A 22,315-nucleotide genomic window follows, 5' to 3' on the forward strand; every position below is an offset into this window, starting at 1 on the left:
CTACACACACTCTCTTCTCTTCTGTCTGATACACACCCGTCAATCACTCCTACACACACTCTCTTCTCTTCTGTCTGATACTCACCCGTCTATCACTCCTACACACACTCTCTTCTCTTCTGTCTGATACACACCCGTCTATCACTCCTACACACACTCTCTTCTCTTCTGTCTGATACACACCCGTCAATCACTCCTACACACACTCTCTTCTCTTCTGTCTGATACACACCCGTCTATCACTCCTACACACACTCTCTTCTCTTCTGTCTGATACACACCTGTCTATCACTCCTACACACTCTCATCTCTTCTGTCTGATACACACCTGTCTATCACTCCTACACACTCTCTTCTCTTCTGTCTGATACACACCTGTCTATCACTCCTACACACACTCTCTTCTGTCTGATACACACCTGTCTATCACTCCTACACTCTCTCTTCTCTTCTGTCTGATACACACCTGTCTATCACTCCTACACACTCTCATCTCTTCTGTCTGATACACACCCGTCTATCACTCCTACACACACTCTCTTCTCTTCTGTCTGATACACACCCGTCAATCACTCCTACACACACTCTCTTCTCTTCTGTCTGATACTCACCTGTCTATCACTCCTACACACACTCTCTTCTCTTCTGTCTGATACACACCTGTCTATCACTCCTACACACTCTCATCTCTTCTGTCTGATACACACCTGTCTATCACTCCTACACACACTCTCATCTCTTCTGTCTGATACACACCCGTCTATCACTCCTACACACTCTCATCTCTTCTGTCTGATACACACCCGTCTATCACTCCTACACACTCTCATCTCTTCTGTCTGATACACACCCGTCTATCACTCCTACACACACTCATCTCTTCTGTCTGATACACACCCGTATATCACTCCTACACACACCCTCTTCTGTCTGATACACACCCGTATATCACTCCTACACACACTCTCTTCTGTCTGATACACACCTGTCTATCACTCCTACACACACTCTCTTCTGTCTGATACACACCTGTCTATCACTCCTACACACACTCTCTTCTGTCTGATACACACCCGTCTATCACTCCTACACACACTCTCTTCTGTCTGATACACACCTGTCTATCACTCCTACACACACTCTTCTGTCTGATACACACCCGTCTATCACTCCTACACACACTCTCTTCTGTCTGATACACACCTGTCTATCACTCCTACACACACTCTTCTGTCTGATACACACCCCTCTATCACTCCTACACACACTCTCTTCTGTCTGATACACACCCGTCTATCACTCCTACACACACTCTCTTCTGTCTGATACACACCCCTCTATCACTCCTACACACACTCTCTTCTGTCTGATACACACCCCTCTATCACTCCTACACACACTCTCTTCTGTCTGATACACACCCGTCTATCACTCCTACACACACTCTCTTCTCTTCTGTCTGATACACACCCGTCTATCACTCCTACACACACTCTCTTCTGTCTGATACACACCTGTCTATCACTCCTACACACACTCTCTTCTCTTCTGTCTGATACACACCCGTCTATCACTCCTACACACTCTCATCTCTTCTGTCTGATACACACCTGTCTATCACTCCTACACACACTCTCTTCTCTTCTGTCTGATACACACCTGTCTATCACTCCTACACACACTCTCTTCTCTTCTGTCTGATACACACCCGTCTATCACTCCTACACACTCTCTTCTCTTCTGTCTGATACACACCTGTCTATCACTCCTACACACACTCTCTTCTCTTCTGTCTGATACACACCTGTCTATCACTCCTACACACACTCTCTTCTCTTCTGTCTGATACACACCTGTCTATCACTCCTACACACACTCTCTTCTCTTCTGTCTGATACACACCTGTCTATCACTCCTACACACACTCTCTTCTCTTCTGTCTGATACACACCTGTCTATCATTCCTACACACACTCTCACAATCACATTGAATGAATGAATGAATGAATGAATGAATGAATGGTTTATTTTCGGTCATAGGTTATAATGAACCACAAACAAAATGTAACAATTTGTGTGAATATACAGCAAGAGAACATCATCATACATGTACATATCAAACCATTTCACACAAATACAATTGATACAATCAATGACCGAAAAAAGGAATAGGCTGAAGCCAAGGCTTATTTTTTTCCTATCCTGTATAATCCTAACATTCTAACATGTTGGATCCATCTATCATTTTCCTTAGTCGGAGTGCAGTTTCTCCCCTGCTCTCCTGTCAAAATCAGCAAGGAACTGGACTTTGATCTTGCAGTGTCTGTCTTTGATTAAAAAAGAAAGACAAAGGGTCTTATTAGCTACTGTCTCCAGCACTCTTATCTGCTGCTGATAGAAGTGGTGGGAGACTCAGACAAAGAATGAGTCCTAGGAGACTCTTGTACTCTGGCGAGAGACTTAGGCAGAGAATAACACTTAAAAATAACACAGAAGCAACTCAGAAGCAGCGCGTCATGGAAGCATCAAGCAGGAGCCTTGCCATTCACACCAGAAGCGCTCTGTTTTGCTCCGGGCCTTGCTGTGTTTTGCCGCGTGCCGGTCACAACTTGTATTGACTTCAATGCCTGGCTGCACGTGGCCGCTCAAAAATACACACTGGGGCGAGGCAACGCGCTGCCCCTGTTAACAAGGACGCCGAAATGAAAGCGCCTCCGCACGGCGTTGCTTCAGCGTCGCATACGCGTCTGGTCTGTTTGGGCTGTCAGACCTTTATTGGATCACTCACTTCCCCTCTCTTTTAATCTCCGGTCCTTTCTTCACTTCTCTCTTTTCCTTTCTCCTTGTTCTCTCCTCTCATCCTCTCATCCTGTCTCCTCTCATCTTGTCTTGTTTCCTCGCCTCCTGTACTTATGTAAGGAGTCTTGGCGAAACACTGAGGTGGGGGAGAGTCCTCTCCTCACTCCTCATCTTTGTTCTGCTCTGCTCCCTCCCTCTCCTCTTACCTTGCTTTTCCTCTTCTGTCCTCTTCTTGGTGTGTGTAGTGCATAAAGCTATGTTGTATTAGGTTTGCAATGGTTTATTAAAGGGAGTTTGAAACTCAAAATCTCTTCTCTTCTCTTCTCTTCTCTTCTCCTCTCCTCTCCTCTCTTCTCTTCTCTTCTCTTCTCTCCACTTTCATTCCCCTTATTCCTTTTCTGTCTGCTCATCTCCGTTCCTTTCATCCTGTCCTCTCCTCCTCACCCTATCCTCATTTTCTCTGCTCTCATATTTCATCATATTCCCTGTATACCTACTGGAAGAGAAATCAATCTCTTGGAGTCAACTATGGTTGCTCAGTTTTAACCACCATAATTATTGCTGTTATTAAAAAACAGAAAATGGGGGAAAAGAAGCATCACAATTATTTTCATTTCACCGGCACGTGCCCTGAATTATTCAGGATTCCTGAATAATCAGGAGCAATGGCTGAAAGTGCATCTTTTTGTGATGCTGTTAAATGGCTCCATTGGTGTGTGTTTTCACTGAGAGTGTTGCATTAATTGTTTAGTATAGCGGACAAACACATTTGCACATTTTTCATCCATCAGTACAGTGACAATTTTTGGTATCAGGATAATTAGTATTACTATTTAAAGCTACTGAAAGGCTTATTGCATCAAGAATTCAATTTACCTTTATTTGGTTTATGGTCTTGAGTGTAGCCCAATTCTGTTCAGGAAAGCTTATAGCATGTACAGTGCAAAAAGAAAAGCAACAACAAAAATACTCATGAGATGAATATGCCTTCATAAAACCCAGAGAAATATGCCTTCATAATACCCAGATACTAACCCATCACAACACAAGACAAGTCCAACTCAAATTCAAATTGGAGCCTGTCAAAAATGGTTTTAATTACAGTAGTGGCTTGTCTTAACCCTTAACGATTGAGCAGGTAGGTGTTCAGTGTCTTGCTCATGGACAATTCAACAGGACACATTGGCAGTTTATGGACAAGCTTTGGCTGGACAGACTGGACTATGTGGCTCAACTAGTGTATAAGGATACAGGCTGTAAATGTCCTTTCTCAACTAGGATGACATTATTATACTATCCTCATACATATTCTGTGTGCTTCTGTCCCTCTAGGTCTGCCCGGTGACGACAAACAGAGTGTAGCTATTAAGGATCTGTTGGAGGCCATCTATCCCAGAATGGACCGACCGGACTACGTGGTTCGACTAGAGCCCATCCAGACCAGCACCAAGGCCATGTTCCAGTACATGACTACAGAGGAGGAGCTGGCGAGATACCCATCGCACACACCCAGGTATGTTGGAGGAATTTAAATCAACATGTAACTTGTCTCCTGAATAGTTTTATGTTTCTCACAGTCACAGTGCCTAATCGGCCCTGATTCATACTGCAGACCTCCATCCGACATGCTTCACCTACACAGATAGGATAGATAGGAAGAATGTCAATCAGACATCAGTCATGCCATAAATTATCTTACACGTAGAACATCCAGTTCCATCATGCTCCGGAGTGAGTAGGCATCTTCTCTACTCTTTCTTTCTACTCCAGCTGTATTTCTCTGTAAGTGGTATCTCTGTGTACTACATACTGCGTAGAACAGCCTGGATTTAAAGGTCGCATATTGTACACTTTGCAGTGTTATTTTTCTGTGTCTCGAGTTCCAATAGACAGCGTTTGGGTGGTGTACCAAAAACACTCAATCTGCTTTTATAGGTTCATTTTCCAGCGTCTTTCAGAGCCTTGCCGAGAACAGTCTGTTTTTGCTGCTGTTTCTTTAAGGTTCATTATTAATATTAATGACCCTCTGCTCTGATTGGCTACCCGTTTTCGTGAGTCTGCCGCGACACACCATGCCGCCACCAGTTATCATAAGCCATCCATATAGCTTTGAAGTCACCTCGTTTATTTTGGCTGACTGTAGTCAAAAGCAAGCGAGCAGCACTGGAGGAGGGTGAAGTGTAAATACTGAAGAAGACAACAACAAACTCAGCTGGCGTTACAGAACATTTTGGAGTTAAACCTTTTTTATTTAGTTTGGGGGGTTTCTACTCGTCAGCCTCCAGGCTGGATGGAGGCTCTGAGTTGAGAAACACCTTCGTCCCTTCATCATGAGTCAGGAGTCTCCTATAAAGGCCAGGTTGATCTGTAGAGTTTGTGCATTCTGCTGTACCGACCGGTTTATGCACTCTGATATTGACCTGTTGTCTGTCTTCCTCCACTGATATTTATTGACTGGACTCTGTTGATTGAGAATTGGTTGCTTCAAGAGACTTTGAGTCCGTCTGAGCTGCAAAATCATCAAACTTGTTTTTTTGCAAATCCTTCACGGCACTCAGACAGTTGGTAAAAGTGTTTGTTATTCACTTTCCCTTCCAAGATTTCCCCAGATGGTCCAGTGATGTGAACTGACAGCCTGTCAGTCACAAGCCCCGTCTCCTCTTCAGAAACATTTCTCCTCCTTGAAGTGTGTGAAATGTAGTTAAACTGTAGCTTTCACCTGCTCAGTCGGTTTGATGGAAAGAGCGAGTGTTCAAAGAATGTAAGTCAGATACAGAAGGACATCATGTATCTAGTTACAGTGAGTCAGAGAAACAGTGAAATCTTTTACACAAATGCGTCCAGTCACCAACTCAAACGGGACACTTCAAACTCACAGACAAATATGTGTTGAAAATCAGTTGTCTGTTGTGAGCGTGTCTCAAAACCTTTTCAAGCAGTCTGTACACAGTTCATTGACTGATGAAGTCTGTTAGCAGCTGATGAAGTGTTGTTGTGATGCTTTTAAATGTCCATTGTACTCTCTTCTTTTCTTTTATTTTCCTGTCAACCATTTTATGTGAAGCACTTTGAATTGCCTCTGTGTATGAAATGTGCTATACAAATAAACTTGACTTGACTTGACTTGACTTGACATTTATTTGCGCTCCGTCAAACGTTCAACTAGTTTAGAATTTGATGGTCTGGGACTGGGTTGTGGGTATTTTTGCACACTGCACTCTGTCAATCCATGTTATCTGCAACGCACAGGTCTACATGGAATATTGGCAGTTTTTTCTGCGCCGCTGGACCAGTGGTCTGACCAGGGTCATGAGATGGAAAAGTCTGGACAGTCAGTCAGTCAGTCAGTCAGTCACTCGTGGATGTTTAATGAGTTTAGTGGGAAAATGGCCGTAGCTCGGAATAGGAATGTGGTAGAGAGTTTCGAGGGGTGAGTAGGGTCTAAAAGGTTTGCACTTGTTGATGCTAGGGATGGGCATTTTGAATCAATTTCCATAATCGAAATTCAGGAAAATTAACGATCAATTATCGATTATCGATAGCGTAATAATAATTATATATATATATATATATATATATATATATATATATATATATATATATTATATTTTTACTCTGGTCTGGTAATACCGTTGCGCGTTCTCGGCTAGCTATAATGGCGATGCCGCTGTGTAGTAAGAATATCAGACACTAGCGCTGTGGCCAGCTAAACAAACATGTTACATGACAGGTTACATGATGTAACCTAGCTAGCTAGGCTACTGTACTCACATTTTGAAAGTAGGACTCAGCTCACCGGCCACGGCTTCCAGGCTTATAAACACGTGACAAAAACCTCATCTGTCCTGATGGTCGAGTTCCATCCAGCTGCTCTCAGTCCGACGCGTGGATATGATTAGCGTTATTTGCCACGAGATGTGTGTGAATTGATTCAGGTGGGCGTTAGCAGCTAAAGGCTAGCTGAGTCCATGCTGACTGCTGCGACTTCATAGTTCATAACGTTATAAACCAATAAAACGACTTGAATTCACTTAAACACGTGTACCGTTACTCACACTTTGTCAAAATTAGCAGAGAAGTGTACGAAGTGTCATAGTTATAACGGCCTCACTGAGGTCCGCAGACCGCTGGGTGCGTTTGTTTGTGTCCGCGGTGCATGCCGGTGTGAATTCCCCATGTTAAAAACGGTTGTTGGCACAAAGGGCCCCGCCCAGCCAGAAAACTAGAGACCATGAAGCTCCACCTCACGTTAGTCGGCTGTGCAATGGAGTGGGGCGAGGAGGAGCGAATTCCACCCAAACCTAGTCCGCAAAAACAAAACAATAATCGATAAAAATTCTACATGATCAAATTCATTCCTCAACGATCAATTATCGATGATCGATTATCGATTATTGATGAACATCCCTAGTTGATGCAAATGTATATATATTTATATGTATCTGCTCTTCACAGTGCCAGGCAGAGTCCAGACATGTGGGACGAAGAGCCGGGGGAGGAGGAGGAGGACAACCTGCCCACCCAGCCAGCAGCTTCAGAGAGCCCCAGCCCGGCTGTGGAGGAGGAGACTAATGAGGAGGCACCACAGGCCGAGGAGGAGGACTCCACTAGCGGGGTGGGTGAATGGACAACACTGAGTGGACGCACACACGCACATGCTGGCACACACTACAGTGTACAGAGAGAACACATCAGTGCTGTCAGTGCACTCGCAGCACAGAGCTGTCAGTCGCTGCAGATACAAAGTAAGCCAGTAGAACATGAAGTCTGTCTCCAGCAGTCTGGAGTGTCTCCGATATTACTTTATCTTTTGGAAAGAGATCATGAGATCAAACAGACAGATGCATGTGCATTGCGTATTCACTTTATACTGCCTATATTCAAAAACATGCTTACTGGCTGGAAATGTATGTGTTGCTTGGCAACCTTAGCTTATTGAACAGAATAGGAGGAAGCATTGGTAGCTACTCTGGAGGAAATTAGTTGTTTTCAGTGGCCAAAAATCTGTCTCCAAAATGTTTTTATCTTGTTGTTTTTGAGTTGGATACCTGAAGTGACAGTTACCCATAATGCAGAATACATTTCATGGACCTCAAGGCAACTAAAACCATAGAGGAAGCCTTGTAATTGATCATCTATGGGGTGTCTAGAAGAAGAAATTAAACCTGTTCTGGGAAGAAGAAAGACAGAAATTATGTGAATTTGTGTATGCATGTTCATGTATGCATATAAATAACATAGGAAGACTCAATTCAAGAAAAAAACTATCTCTCTCTCTGTCTGTCTGTCTGTATCTCTCTCTCCCTCTCTCTCTCTCAGGTTGAGGATGTGACCATCTCCTGCTGTCTGTGTGGTCAGGACTTTAACTCGCGGCGCAGCATCCGGCGTCACTGCCGCAAGATGCACAAGAGCAAACTGGAGGAACTGAGAAAGTACACAGAGACCCGCACGGTTCCCACAAGCCTGCTCTCCATGGTGAAAGGTAGTTTATTCATTTACACCAATTAGGATTAGGATTTATGAAATTGATGGATTAATTTGGTAATTCAACATTGGTTTGGTTTTGTAATCTTGATATTGACGGAAATTGTAATGAGTGAGTGAGTGTGTGTGTGTGTGTGTGTGTGTGTGTGTGTGTGTGTGTGTGTGTGTGTGTGTGTGTGTGTGTGTGTGTGTAAAGGTGTGTGTGTGTGTGTGTGTGTGTGTGTGTGTGTGTGTGTGTGTGTGTGTGTGTGTGTGTGTGTGTGGAGGGGAGGTATCATAGTTGTTTTCATCCTTGTGGACAAAGTATTTTTTGGGTGATGCAAAGTTACCACTGTAAAACACTATGGTCATATGATTTCTATGATAGATATTTTGCTTGGGTAAAACTGAATAGACAATTTCCATTAATTAAGAGAAATGTTCTGAAAAGGAAAATGTCACTCATGCTTTGGTGTCATAGTTTTCCATTCTATGCACAGTGCATACACAATGGAGGTGGAGGCGTTGTGCGTAGGCATACCTTTGTGGTTTGGCATTTACCAGTAGAGAATAGCTGAACAGAATAATTTGTTGTATAATCTATAAATACATAGTTAATGACTGGAGCATTACAATGCTTTACATCCATTTTGGAGGGAAACTGTGAGCTGACGGTCATCGTTCAGTACCTTCAAAATACAGCGGATTTCATCATTTTGTAAACCAACCACTGCAACTTACCTTGTCTACCGTGTCTTTTGTATTGTTTTTGTCTCGTCACTCCTTTAAATGACCTGGTGTCATATCTCATTTTAAAACAAACCTTTTCAAATAATAATTATCGTTGTTGCTGAAGGTCGGCCGAGGACTCTCAGCACACCCACTGGGAAATCCTGCCCGGTCTGCTCCAAATCCTTTGCTACCAAGGCCAATGTACGCCGCCATTTTGACGAGGTGCATCGCGGGCTACGGAGGGACACCATCACGCCCGACATCGCCTCGCGGCCCGGCCAGCCGCTCTCTCTGGAGTCCACACCCCCAAAGAAGAGCGCCACCGCCTCTCCGACGCGTGGGAACACCCCAAAGACCACCCCGATAAACTCTAAAACAACCCCTCAGAACCAGGACCAGCCTCCAGCCTCCCCACAGTGCAACCTGGCCTCATGTCGCTGCTTGCTCTGTAAGAGGAACTACAGCTCTCAGGTTGGTCTGTTAGCTTACTGCCATATTGCTATTCTTTGCTACTCTAGCTATATTGGTGTCTTTTGCAGTGCTATTGCTCTGTAAGAGGAACCTTACCTCTCAGTCAGGATAGTCTGTTGGTTGGTTGGTTGGTTGGTTGGTTGGTTGGTTGGTGTATTTATATGGGTTGTAAGCTAATTTAGGGATCCACACACAGGGTTCTGCAAAAGTGCTTGAAGTGCTTGGATTTTGAGAAAGAAATTCAAGTCCTGGAATACCTTGAAAATAGCCCCTTTTTTAAACAAGGTGCTTAAAAGTCCTTGAATTTCACATGAACCTCATAATGCTGTCTGTCAGTGACTGTCACGTCTTATATTTACATTATATTACTAAATGTAATATAATGCAAATTTGATGCCCCTTTTGTGCCAAATTTATATATGAAAATCAATTATTTGATTTGCGTGAAGTCCTTGAAAATGAAAAAAAAATAGTGCTTGAAAAAGTGCTTGAAAGTCGTTTTGTAATGTCTGTATGAACCCTGCACACAAGAGAACAAAGGAAACTAAATATTATACAATGTCCAGTCTGTACAACTCACTCTAGCACAGGCTGGGGACAAATACAATGATAATATAGTTTTTTTTAAAGAATATAGTATAGTATTGTAGTGTACTTACTATTATGGTTTGATGTTCCTACTTTTCAGTTATTTTCTTTGTCTGAAGCAAATGTATTAATTGATTTTTAATGGTTTTTGTATATTTTCAGCTTATGCTGAAGAGACACATGCGCATTGTTCACAAGATCTACAGCCTCAAAAGTAGCAGGTCTGCTACCGCATCACCTGCCGCTACCACGGCAACCACACCTAACAGCAGCACTGGCTTCACCCCTAGCAACAGTATCCGTGTGAAAGAGGAGGTCGTGGAACCCTCGGATGAAGATGAGGAAGAAGAGATTGACAGCAGCCCCGCCCCGTCTCCCAGTGGCAGCACCGGGACAACAAAGGCCGTTTCTGTGGCCACCAAGCCACTGAAGGTCAAGCAGGAGGAGGCCCCGGCCCCGGCCCCGGCCCCAGCCCCCGCCCCGGCCCCGGCCCCGGCCCCAGCCCCCGCCCCGGCCCCAGCCCTGGCCCCCGTCCCGGCCCCTGCAAGCCCCAAGTCCACCACGCCTGTGCCTGCATCCGCGGCTCGCGGGGCCAACGCCTGTGGCGGGAACGTGGGCAGCAAAGCACCCAAGCTGTCGGTGGGCTTCGACTTCAAGCAGCTCTTCTGCAAGCTGTGCAAGCGGCAGTTCAGCTCACGCCAGAACCTCACCAAGCACATTGAGCTGCACACGGACGGCACCGACATCTTCATCAAGTTCTACCGCTGCCCGCTCTGCCGCTACGAGTCGCGCCGCAAACGCGACGTCCTGCGGCACGTCACCGTGGTCCACAAGAAGTCGTCCCAGTACCTGGCCAAGATCATGCCCAAGCTGGAGAGTAGGGCGGTAAAGAGGCTGGCCGAGGTCGTGCTGAACAGCTCCAACCCATCCAAGAGGGCGAGCGTCAAGGAGGAAGTGAACGGATGCCACGCCTCCTCGTCCTCCTCCGCCCCACCCTCGCCTCCCGTCACTCGCAAGCAAGACCTCCTGCAATCTTCTTCCTGCACCCCGACATCCGCGTCAGCCTCGTCCTCCTCCTCCTCTGCAACTCCTTCCGCCCCCGTCACCCGCAAACAGCAGGAGGCGCTGTCCTCCTCGTCGGCGTTCACGCCGTCCCCGCCCGTCACCCGTAAGCAGGAGAGACAACAGACATGGCCACGCCCACTTAGCCCGCCGCTGACCCGCCGCAGCGAAAAACACACACACCAACGCAACCTATCCTCCTCATCCAGCAGCCAGACCCCACAAAGCACTGGGTCCACCTCCACTGAAGTCAGAGTGACCAAGAACTTCTCCCTCCATGCCTGCGACCAGTGTGGACGGGCCTTCGCCAAGAAGGTACTGGGTTTTGGGCTGCTGACATAAATCTCTTAATTTCCAAACAAACACTACATAGACATTTCCCAACAGGGAATCTCACCATTCATTTGCAGTTTTGTAGTTGTATGCTTTGTAGTTGTAGCCATCACATTTCTTAGCTTTCATAGCTAAAGGGAGCTTGTAGTTACAGTAGTCAAAATTACAAATATGAAACCCAACTTAAAAAAAACTAATTTGAATGTAGTTCAACTACCATCAAAATTGCAGCAAAACATGCCTAAACCACTAGATTAATTACATGGAACACTGCATGTATCCATATATGTATTTTGCATTGAAACTAATTTTGCCCTCTTGTTTTGAAATGATTTTGTCAGTTGTACCTGGAGACACATAAGAGGAGTCATCGTAATGCAGCAGCAGCCGCGGCTGTGGCTGCGGCGGAGGCAGAGGCGGCGGCGGCGGCGGCGGCGGCGGCGGCGGCAGACAACAGCTCAGGACGTCGCCGGAGGAAAGGAGTCAGCACCCGCTCCAAGTCTCTGCTGTGGTGAAACACACAGTGTAAGAACTAACAAGAATACAATCAAACAAATAAAACAATAATAATAATAATCGTAATAATAATAATAATAATAATAATAATAATAATAGTAATAATAATAATAGTAATAATAATAATAATAATAATAATAAACAATAATCGTTAGACACCAAATAAAACAATAATACACACAGTGTAACAATAACACACACAGTGTAAGAACTAACAGGCATTTACCTACAATAACACACGCAGTGTAAGAACTATAAATACTAAAACACACACAGTGTCCATGTAATAAATAATCTCAAATACTAAAACTATAAGGCTTTGCCACTCTGTCGCTGTCTAATTGTCTTTTACTTTGCTTCTGTTTCTCTACCTGAGTTGCACTTGATTTCTTTCTTTCTTTCTTTCTTTCTTTCTTTCTTTCTTTCTTTCTTTCTTTCTTTCTTTCTTTCTTTCTTTCTTTCTTTCTTTCTTCTCTGTCTCTGTCTCTCTCCAGGTTGCTGTATGTTGGGAAAACACAAAAGAAACACCGCTGTGTTTGTGCGCTTGAGTAAATGTGTTTGTGTACTTCTGTATGTGTGTTGGCTCGTAATATATGAGCTGCCTTTGTGGCAAGAGAGGTGTGTGTGTGTGTGTGTGTGTGTGTGTGTGTGTGTGTGTGTGTGTGTGTGTGTGTGTGTGTGTGTGTGTGTGTGTGTGTGTGTGCGTGTGCGTGCACGTGGGTGTGCGTGTGCGTGAGAGAGAGATCAGTCCCTGGGGCAGAAATGAGAAACCACAATCATTCTGCAGGTCTTAATTGACCGCTCAGTGCCTTTTACCAGCTGCTTCTTTCTCTCTCTTTCTCTCCCTGTCTCTCTCTGTGTGTCTCTCTCTCTCTCTCTCTCTCTCTCTGTCTTTCTCTCTCTCTCTCTCTCTCTCTCTCTCTCTCTCTCTCTCTCTCTCTCTCTCTCTCTGTCTTTCTCTCTCTGTCTCTCTCTCTGTCTCTCTCTCTCTCTGTATCACTCTGCTCATTAGACATATTCTCTCTTTGTCTCAGTATTGCTTTATCTTGCATATTCATTACCTCTTTCTTCCCTTCTGTCTCTTTCTCCCTCTCCTTCTCACTTTCTCTATTCTGTTCTTTCTTTTGTTCTCCTCCCACCTCATCTCCCTCTCTCTCCCTCCCTCTCTCTCTCTCTCTCTCTCTCCCTACCCACAGTGCACTATGGATAATGGACGAGCGAGCCACTAACAATGATGAAGAGGAGAATCACAACTTCCAATGGGGGGGGGGGTGCTGAACAAATGTCAGGATCCCAGGAGAGACGAGAATAAGGAAAAACAAACAAACAATGGAACACGAGAGAGGTGTGAAGCAGGAAGGATTTTCCACCTTTTTCTTAAGGACCAAATATATTGTTGGAATCCGACATTTTTCTAAAGAGATACATGAAGAGAGCCAACACAGTGCACAAGCTGGCCGGATGGTGGCGCTGCTATTTGTGAAGAGACTGTAGTGTGCAGAGGACTCACTACTACTACTGTATGTAAATATAGATCCATATACAGACGACTGATTCGCACCGGGTTGGTCTTGGTAAACCCCCTTTATTGAAAGGATGAAGTTATACTATGGAAGTGTGTGTGTGTGTGTGTGTGTGTGTGTGTGTGTGTGTGTGTGTGTGTGTGTGTGTGTGTGTGTGTGTGTGTGTGAGTGTGTGAGTGAGTGTGTGTGAGAGAGAGTTAGAACTGGATTGGAAGCAGACTGGAAACAAGCTGTTTAAATATTTTTTTTAAGAGAAAACAATGTGACCCTAGCAGTTGTGCTCAGGTGCACACAGCCCATCTGTGTTATTTGTGGGGCACCGCTAACCCGCTAGCATTGCTACCAGTCTCCCTGAACACCTGTCAGTCATTCATTCTCACCAATTTCTATTCTGTTGAGAGTGGAGACAGCTCACTATGTCAGAGTCCACCTGTGACAGACAGACCAACAAACGAGAGAAAGATTTGGTTCACCAATCTTGTGTGTTCGGGTGGGAATCCCTGCTGTGTACCATGCTAGTGTGTTTTCCTCTCACTTCACTGTGTGTAGTGAGATCTGAATATATCTGAAAACTCATGTTTTCAGATATCTGCTACTCTGTGCACAAAGCTTCTCAGATTAGACTATGGGTCTCCATTCACTGCTCAGGTCACATGACCATATAAGCTTCAGTATGGCTGCATTTACACCGGCATAAAATACCTGATTTTCAACTCCTTGTGGTGCTGATGTGAGCTATTCATGTCTGCACAGTTTCAGTGACATCTTTTATAATAATCTGAGAACCATCTGTGAAATGATTGTGGATTTCCATCCACTACTTTGAATCTCTTGTACAAGACGTGCTTCTTTTTCAGTTTTCTAAAGGCCAAGTTACACTTCTGTATTGTACCGCTGTTGCTGTGAGCGTTTATACTGTACTTCTGCATTGGTGATCCTGCACGTAGACCACCAAAACGCTAGGTGGCGTGCTTTGTTAACACGTAAGTAATAGCAGAAGAAGTAGTACTGTTAATGTTACGGTAAATGTAGAGAAACGGTAAATCTGTAGATTTCACGTTGAGTCATGCCGGACACGCCGTGTCTGGTGTCTTCAGTTTTTTTAAGCCTAACCCAAACCAATAACCTAAACCTTAACCAATTTGTTTTACTTGCCTAACCTTGGCTCGCGGTGGCTCCGACTCACACCACCGGGCAGGGCTTTTTCTACATTGACCCTAACATTTACATTCTCTGAAGCCTCGCGTTCGTGGGATATTTCTCACCACAAATTCAGTGACATCTCTGGTAATCTTGATAATTCTGGGATGAGGTGTCTACACATGAACATGTTTGGCAGACCTCCTCAGCTGGTCTCTCGCCTTTGATCTGCTTCATTGTAGTCACTGTCTTGCGTCGCCCCACACAGTTACATTTTGGAGAGGTGCATGTAAGCTGGAGGTGCATCTTCAATGCAGAAGTATAAATTGGCTTTCAGGTAGCATTATTTATTTTTAGGACCAAATGGAAGATGTCATGCTATCTAAAAGAAGGAAATCACAACACCCAGTTGATTCTTTAGATCAGATGTTTGGCAAGGAGTTGAAAATCACATTTTTCTTGCTGTATAAATGGAGCCTCTAACTGTAGAGTAGCAAACAGATGAGCAGCACTCCTATTCTAAGTTGCTTTATGCAAACAGCCCCCGGACTAGAAAACTCACCACCAATTTGATAGTTTAAATGTTTATCTGTCTGAGGGTGAAGTGCCCTGTCTGACCAGTATCAGGCCCTACACTCTGGGTCATGTTTTAGTAGTGGATCAGACATTCATAAATTACAGGGTATGGTCAAAATAAGGGAAAGACCAAGCTATATTTTGCATTTTTCCCTTCAGGAGTTCAGTTTTTTAAACACTCAATTTCTAATGGAGATTCATGCTTTCTTCTCCCCATTATCGTCCTCTGCCTTTGTCCTGCTGGCCTGATTGCAGTTTCAGTGACAAGTTCTGACAGTTCGCATCAATGTCAGGTGCTTTTTCTAGCATGGAAACAATCCAATCACCTGTGAAAGTGAGGTGGATCCTAGCACAACATTGAGTCTTACCAGAGACATTTCATATAGATGGAGACACCCCAACTTCCAGTCACTTCCTGTATCATTCTGTGCCACAGAGGTTTCACCACTGCCACGCCCATTTAGGAGACTGGTCAGCCAATGAAGTTTAATACTATTGACAGACAGCCAATCACAACCTGATGATGCCCATTTAGGAGACCGGAAGAGTACAATTTCTTATTATTGGCGCAGCCTGGATTGGGGTGGCTCTATCTATTAAAGGTCTCTGGTCTTACCAATCAACTTTGTTCCATAATGCACTTCTTTCCTTGTGGGAACAGTGTTTTGTCCCATAATGCACTTCTTTCCTTGTGGGAGCAGTGCATTCTGTGCCCTCACCAACAAAGCCCAAGTGGTTACCCAATAGTTTGAACAGGATGGCAATGAAGTTTGCCATTTGCCAAAGCCTTCTCAATTTCCAGATTATCACAACATGTTGAGCATTTATGGGAAATTCAGGCCTCCTTAGGCAAGTCTTTGTTCTTTTTCTTTTAAATTATTATCATTATACCACTGTCACTCAAAATCATTATGGTTGCATTAGATTTACCCTTTGATCTAAAATACTCTAAACTACACAACAACCAAAAATAGTACCATTACAGCGTATACCAGATATTCATGCATGCATTTCCTTTACCTTGACCATCCATGCGCAGCTGGAACTCTGCATATTAGTCTGATCAACAGCCCCAGTAATAGGCTGGGGAATATAGGGAACCATCAGGTTATGTTAAGCAAGGCTTGATGCTACTTTCAGTAGTATTGAGTTTTGTTTGGAAATGAGATGAGATACATAATTTGGGGGGAGGGGGGTGACCCCTACTAAAGGATTGAAAGCCCAAACTGGAGTCAGTAATCATATTTTTTAAAGGATGGTAGATAAATGATAAAATAACACTTTTAAATATGTATCCTTTATATCTGAGGGAAATTAAATCAAATCACATCACCTTCAGGTATATATTTTCTCCCCACGGGACTATTTTGGAATATAACTAATATAACGGCGTTACCACAGACGAGACATTCAGGCTAGCTCTTTACCAAATCAACCCCGTTATCAGCCCCTACTTGGCCATTAGCTTGTGTTAATGTGAGAGAATCCAATTGACAGCTGACAGACCAGACTGCACATCTCAATGAGCAGTGATGTGAGTGAGTGCAACCACCACCACCAACTACCAGCACGAGAAACCAGTCACCGGAGGACTTCATGTTAGGCTGATGTTGACCACTGTCATGGGAAAGGGGGCTCTAGGTGAACTTTTGGGTGACATCTCTCATCAGAAACCTATCACCCACTACTTGAAATCCCGCCTGTCGCTGTGACACACAGTCATCAATACTCAAACTGGCCACAGTATCACAGCGATGTGGGCGCTGGTGGTCTGATGAATATGGAGTTACTGCAATGCAGACATACGGCTGTCTGTCTCTAGTGCCCACGTGGTAGAGGTGCAAGGGGCTTGAATTGAAACAAAGTGTTCGACTGTCCGCTGGCTACTGTTGGTGGTGCTAATCCCAATCACTTTGAGCAAAAATTAGCAGTAACATCAAAGAGAGGAAACGATACCCTACTTTGATATGCCAGTTTGCTGTGAAATACCCATAGTCCAGTTATCCTAACCTAAATTAATTCATCAATTCTTCTTCTTTTTTCTCATTAACCAAAAATGTAGAGGCGGTTTAACATAAACTCTGTGAACTTTTCTATCCTTGCTTTATAGAATCTCAATTATTTGGACTCCTAGCCTATATGGTGCAACATCAGTTCCATCTTGTAGGTGGTTTCATTTAGTGGTAGATTTAGGGGGCGGCATTTGTTAGATCACAGCAATTAGACCCCTGAGGTAGTCTTTGAAACACTGGCACATTACAAGAGGAAAGGATTGAGGAAGACAGTGACAGACCAAATGTAGATATGTGTTCTTGTTCAATGGGAAAGCCATGAAGTGGACAAAAGCAGAAAAAAGAATAGACCAAACTATATTTTTCTAACTGAAAGTGCTAGTGCAACGAGGTCTTGAAAACATGTATATATTGAATTATCCTATATGGATGGTATAATGATAGCTATATCTGCAGAATAAAATGGTCAAATAGACTTTGAATCCCACAGTAGTTATTGACTGTACTTTACTGTTGGTTGACCATATTCTTCAAACTTGTTATGTCTGACTAGTTTCTACTCCGTCACGGTTTTGTGCCGAAGCAAGTTTCCTTTGTTCCATGTTTTTTAGTTTTCTGTTATAATCTCATTCCTTTGAAGGAGGACATGTTTCTTGGTGGCACGTGTCAGGAGAACGCGAGTCAAACCTCAAGAGATTAGTTAGACTGTTTTTAATCTTGTCCCTTTTTCTCATCATCATTTGTAATATCTTATTAAGTTCACCTTCTAGAGAACCAGAGGAGAGTTAGAGAAGCATTTCAGATGTGACAAGAATGTTAAACCAACCACTTAATAAATAGCTGTACTGCTTTAAACCCCTTAGTCGAATTGTGTGTGGCTTTTGTCCTCAGAAATGCTTCCATCAGTCATGTTTGTTTTCTGCCTTTGCATGGAGGAGATTTCATTTTCTTTCACAGGAATTTATTTTATTTGGATGTTCCCATTTTTACTTTTGTTGTTGGGAGGTTCTTGTTCCCCTTGCCTTTTCCATATTATTTCCTGGGGTGTAATTTGCCATTTAATTTAAAATCTCACCAAGTACAATAAAAGCACAGGGTTTGATTTGGGTGACATCAGTGATGATCAGATCACACATTCACAGTGTCACTTGGTACAAGGACAACATGACATGGACATATGGTAATTGTAGTGAGTGGCCAATAGTGCATGGGTTTCCATGTCAAGGCCCCGCAAACAAACCAGACCCCTATTTAATTGAAGAGTTTTGTCCCAGCGACCTCCATCTGAGAGGATTTCTGTTGTCTATAGACGGTTTCAACTTGACAGATTCTAAATTAGCCCTAGCTAAAGCTGTTGCAGTGTATAATGCAAATAAGCTATTCAAACTGTTCCCTAGCAACACAATTCTGTGAAAACGTCTATACAGTATTTCTATATGTGGGTGGGGAAAGAACAGTGGAAAGAGTGAATCCTCTTGTCAAATCAATCATTCTTAGACTCCTGGTGCCAACTTCTAGTCAATCAAAAATGAAATGAAATGAATAATAATAATAAAAAATAGTTTTTTGAAATGATCTGCATTTTGCTTGAGACCCCCTGGAACCTTCTCACAGACCTCTGGATCATCTGCCAAAACCCCAAAACCTCACCGCCTCTTCGGATAATAAAGGTTTGGGACTCCTGGCCATCTATGCTCCTGGCTGCAGCTGGTCTTCAGGTGCAATTACAGGGTCCTCGCCACCAGATGGCGCCATTGCTCCGTCAACAAAATGCCACCAGAACGCCACAAATTGGACATGTTGCGCACATCATCACACACAGTGTCACATGAGAGAGAACACCCGGGTATGTTTCGATTGCCTGGTTTCTCACTCCACACAGCTTATCAAATTGTTATTACACAGCAGATGGGATGCGGTTCATTTATTTAATTCGATTCACCACACAGAGCCGCGGCGCTGTGGGTTTACAAGGGGGGGATCAATGGGCGCAGTAAAAATGGATTTGAGGCTCAGGCAATTAAGAGTGTGGCGCAACGCCTGTGTGAGCATATTTTGATGACTTATTAATGTGTTGAAATAACTGACCAAAGCCCTATATTGCGGTAACTATCGATCCGATCGATTAGTAATAAACTTGATTGATTCGGCGGACTTTGCTGGTGGGCAATGACGCAATTAGACAATGATTTGGTGCAGGCGGATAAACAAAAATTCGATGCCTGAAATGAATATGTTGCATGTATGAGAGAGACAGAGAGGAGAGAGAGAGATGGGGGAAGGGGGGAGCGGGGCGGGCTCAGTGGGGGTATTTTTCGTGATTAATTTGGCTGTGCGCTGTCCCTTTCAGCACCGACAACCAGAGCCGTATAGCAGTCCGCGCGCATCCGCGGTGCACGACGCGAGCGGGCTGTATGGGCGCGTGGCGGGGAAACCTTGGAGAAGAGCATGGAGAGCAGGTGCAGGTGCAGGTGGGTCTACCAACACTATGGATCATGAATGACACCGCCTCCGCTCTCATGTACAGGAATTCCTCATCTCTCTCTCTCTCTCTCTCTCCTCCCCCCCCCCCCCCCTCTCTCTCTCTCTCTCTCGCTCTCTGTGAGTGAGTCTCATTCTTGGGCATCGACTTCATTAGTCAGCCTCCCTCTATTGTCTCCTTAACAAGCCTAGGAATACTAATTGCATTAACAACAAATCAGCCTCGGTGCTCGCGGAGGAGCACTTTTTATTTGATGTTCTTTGATTGAAGCGGCTTGCGGATATTCTCTTTCAATCCTCTTGCTGTTGTTTGTGGGGGGGAATCCAGGAGGACTGATATAAACAAAACTGCTGAGCTCCGCAAGGAAGTTGCCTGAGGCGGACAGGGACTCCGAGGATCCCCGGGAAGAGACCCTTCACCCACCCTGGATGGATTTGATTTCCTGAGGTATTCTGTTTGTCTTTTAGCCCTTTCTGACTCCATGCTGTTGGCTTTTTTTTTGTTTTTGCCCCTGTGTGTCGATTCAGGCTCCTGGCATTCCTCTGGATTTACGAGCCGATCTTATTTCTTCTCTCATTTTCTGTTCATTTGCTCGCTGCTGCCTGCTTGTTTTGGGGATTTTATCGAGTTCATTCATAATTTTGTATTTCACGTGGAAGTAGCCAGTGGACAATATAGGTGAGGGATTATGTCTTATACCAGCTCATGGAAAGGGGCACAGCATTGCCAATACGCAGAGAGCATTAACATACGAAGAAATACGCGGATTGCTGTGTTCCACATTGTCAGTCACCCCCCGTAATGGTCTTTACTGTGGCTGGTGCTGTCTTAATTAGGGCCACAAGCAGGACACCAGAGCAGTGCAGAAACCTATATCATGAACCTATAGCCTACAGCCTACACTTTGATCTCACAGTCTCATTTATCAACCTGTAGTAACCCCCTGTATTTTATCACTGGGCATGACTTCATCATGTCAGACGCTGTACCCCTGTCTCCTATCAATACAGGATCATGTTTTATGCATGGATCCATAGGGGGGGGGATACACTTCAGGATATGTCAGAATATGCAGGAGGAAATGGCAAAAAATAAAAGTAGCCTACTTAAACCTGTGGATGACATTAATCAGAAATATATATTGGGATGGAATTTGCAATATGTTTTCAGATATACAGTAATGTCCCCAGGACAAACATTTATTTACAGTGTCCATGATGTATATTATGTATGTCCAATGAATGTCTTCTACATGCACAGATAGCCTCCTAGGGGCATTGTTTTTGGCAAGAATATGTCTATCCCTTGTTTAGTTATGTATTGTTTTTTCAGTGTAGTGTGATGGGGTGGGTTTATTCAAGTGTGGTGTGATGGGGTGAGTCCAGTGAAGTGTGGGGATGTGGGGGTGGTAGAGTTATGGGGGTCCACTGGTGGAGTGTCACCATTTGAGTGATGTCAGATGTTTTGTGGAATCTTTCTGGAATCTCACAATCTGCCTCATTTGGAGTGGAGAGAGAGAGAGAGAGAGAGAGAGAGAGAGAGAGAGAGAGAGCTGCTGAAGATAAATTGTGACAGAGAGACAGAGGGAGAGACAGACTGCAATAGATGACGAGAGACAGACAGCTAGTTAGAGAGAGAGAGGCAGTGAGACAGACAGACAGCTAGTTAGAGAGAGAGAGGCAGTGAGACAGACAGACAGCTAGTTAGAGAGAGATAAAGAGAGAGAGAGAGAGAGAGGCAGTGAGACAGAGAGGATGGGGAGAGGACAGAGTGGCAGAAAAGCTATCACTTTCTGAAAAGAGCAACACGATCCCTGGAGAGAGGAGGAGGTCTGTGTTAGAAGAATAGTCTGGGAGAGGAGGCAGCAGAGTGAAGGGGAGAAGGAAGAAATGGACAGAATGGAAGGAGAGAAGGGAGAGGAGATTTAGGCAAAGGGATGGGGGGAGAAGGGAAGAGGAGAGGGGAGATATGGAAGTGGAGCTATGAGCTAGGAGGAGAGGAGCAGTGAGAGGAGATGAGAGAGAGAAAGTGGAGCAGAGATTAGGTGAGACTCACCTATAGACATGCAGCCATTGGTGTAAAGTAAAGAGTGATGAGCCAGCCTCTTCCTCTCGTAGCCACTCACCATCACAGAGCAGAAAGCTCCCCTCTTGATGCCCACTTCCTTCTCTCAGACGGAAACACGCATGAGGACACACTCTGCTTTGATCTTGTCATGCCTTTAAATGACTAGTCTCAACATCAGAGCCATGAGAGTTCTTACGCTGATACATTACCTACCTTACTGCATGATGATTATCTCGCTGGGTCTGGGACACTTCTAGCTCCAAACTGCTGTTGGATTCCTGCCCAGTGATCGGTTCCCCCGAAATCCTGGGGGCACTAATCACTAACGGCTTTCGTGATCAGGCGCGGCCACCAACATGACTCTGTTGACTTTTGAAAATGAACCACTCTCTCATTGGTGCTGAGACCTGTCAAGCCCCAGTCAGCCAAGACAGTCAGCCGTCGGCCATGTCTGGGCATCAGTCACTCTAGTCACGAGCCAACTACGTTAACGTGGAGCATTGGGGTAAATACAATATTCCTGGAATGCGAGTTTAACGAACCAGTTACAT

The 22,315-nt window shown here is 44.4% G+C and overlaps 1 protein-coding gene across 1 annotated transcript in view; it reads left to right on the plus strand.

Moving 5' to 3' along the window:
• znf800b (zinc finger protein 800b) overlaps window positions 1-11,963 on the plus strand; it is a gene marked incomplete at both ends in the record, with an annotated part of 28,152 nt that extends 16,189 nt beyond the window's left edge. Inside the window, 6 exons of the mRNA XM_083661992.1 lie at window positions 4,132-4,312; window positions 7,255-7,414; window positions 8,119-8,281; window positions 9,119-9,465; window positions 10,216-11,430; window positions 11,790-11,963. Coding sequence (XP_083518118.1) covers window positions 4,132-4,312; window positions 7,255-7,414; window positions 8,119-8,281; window positions 9,119-9,465; window positions 10,216-11,430; window positions 11,790-11,963 — 2,240 coding nt within the window. The remainder of the gene's footprint in view (window positions 1-4,131; window positions 4,313-7,254; window positions 7,415-8,118; window positions 8,282-9,118; window positions 9,466-10,215; window positions 11,431-11,789) is intronic.
• Between the last annotated feature and the right edge of the window lie 10,352 nt (window positions 11,964-22,315).

The sequence above is a fragment of the Poromitra crassiceps genome (assembly GCF_964638095.1).
Source record: "Poromitra crassiceps genome assembly, chromosome: 2".
In the NCBI taxonomy this organism is placed as follows: Eukaryota; Metazoa; Chordata; class Actinopteri; order Beryciformes; family Melamphaidae; genus Poromitra; species Poromitra crassiceps.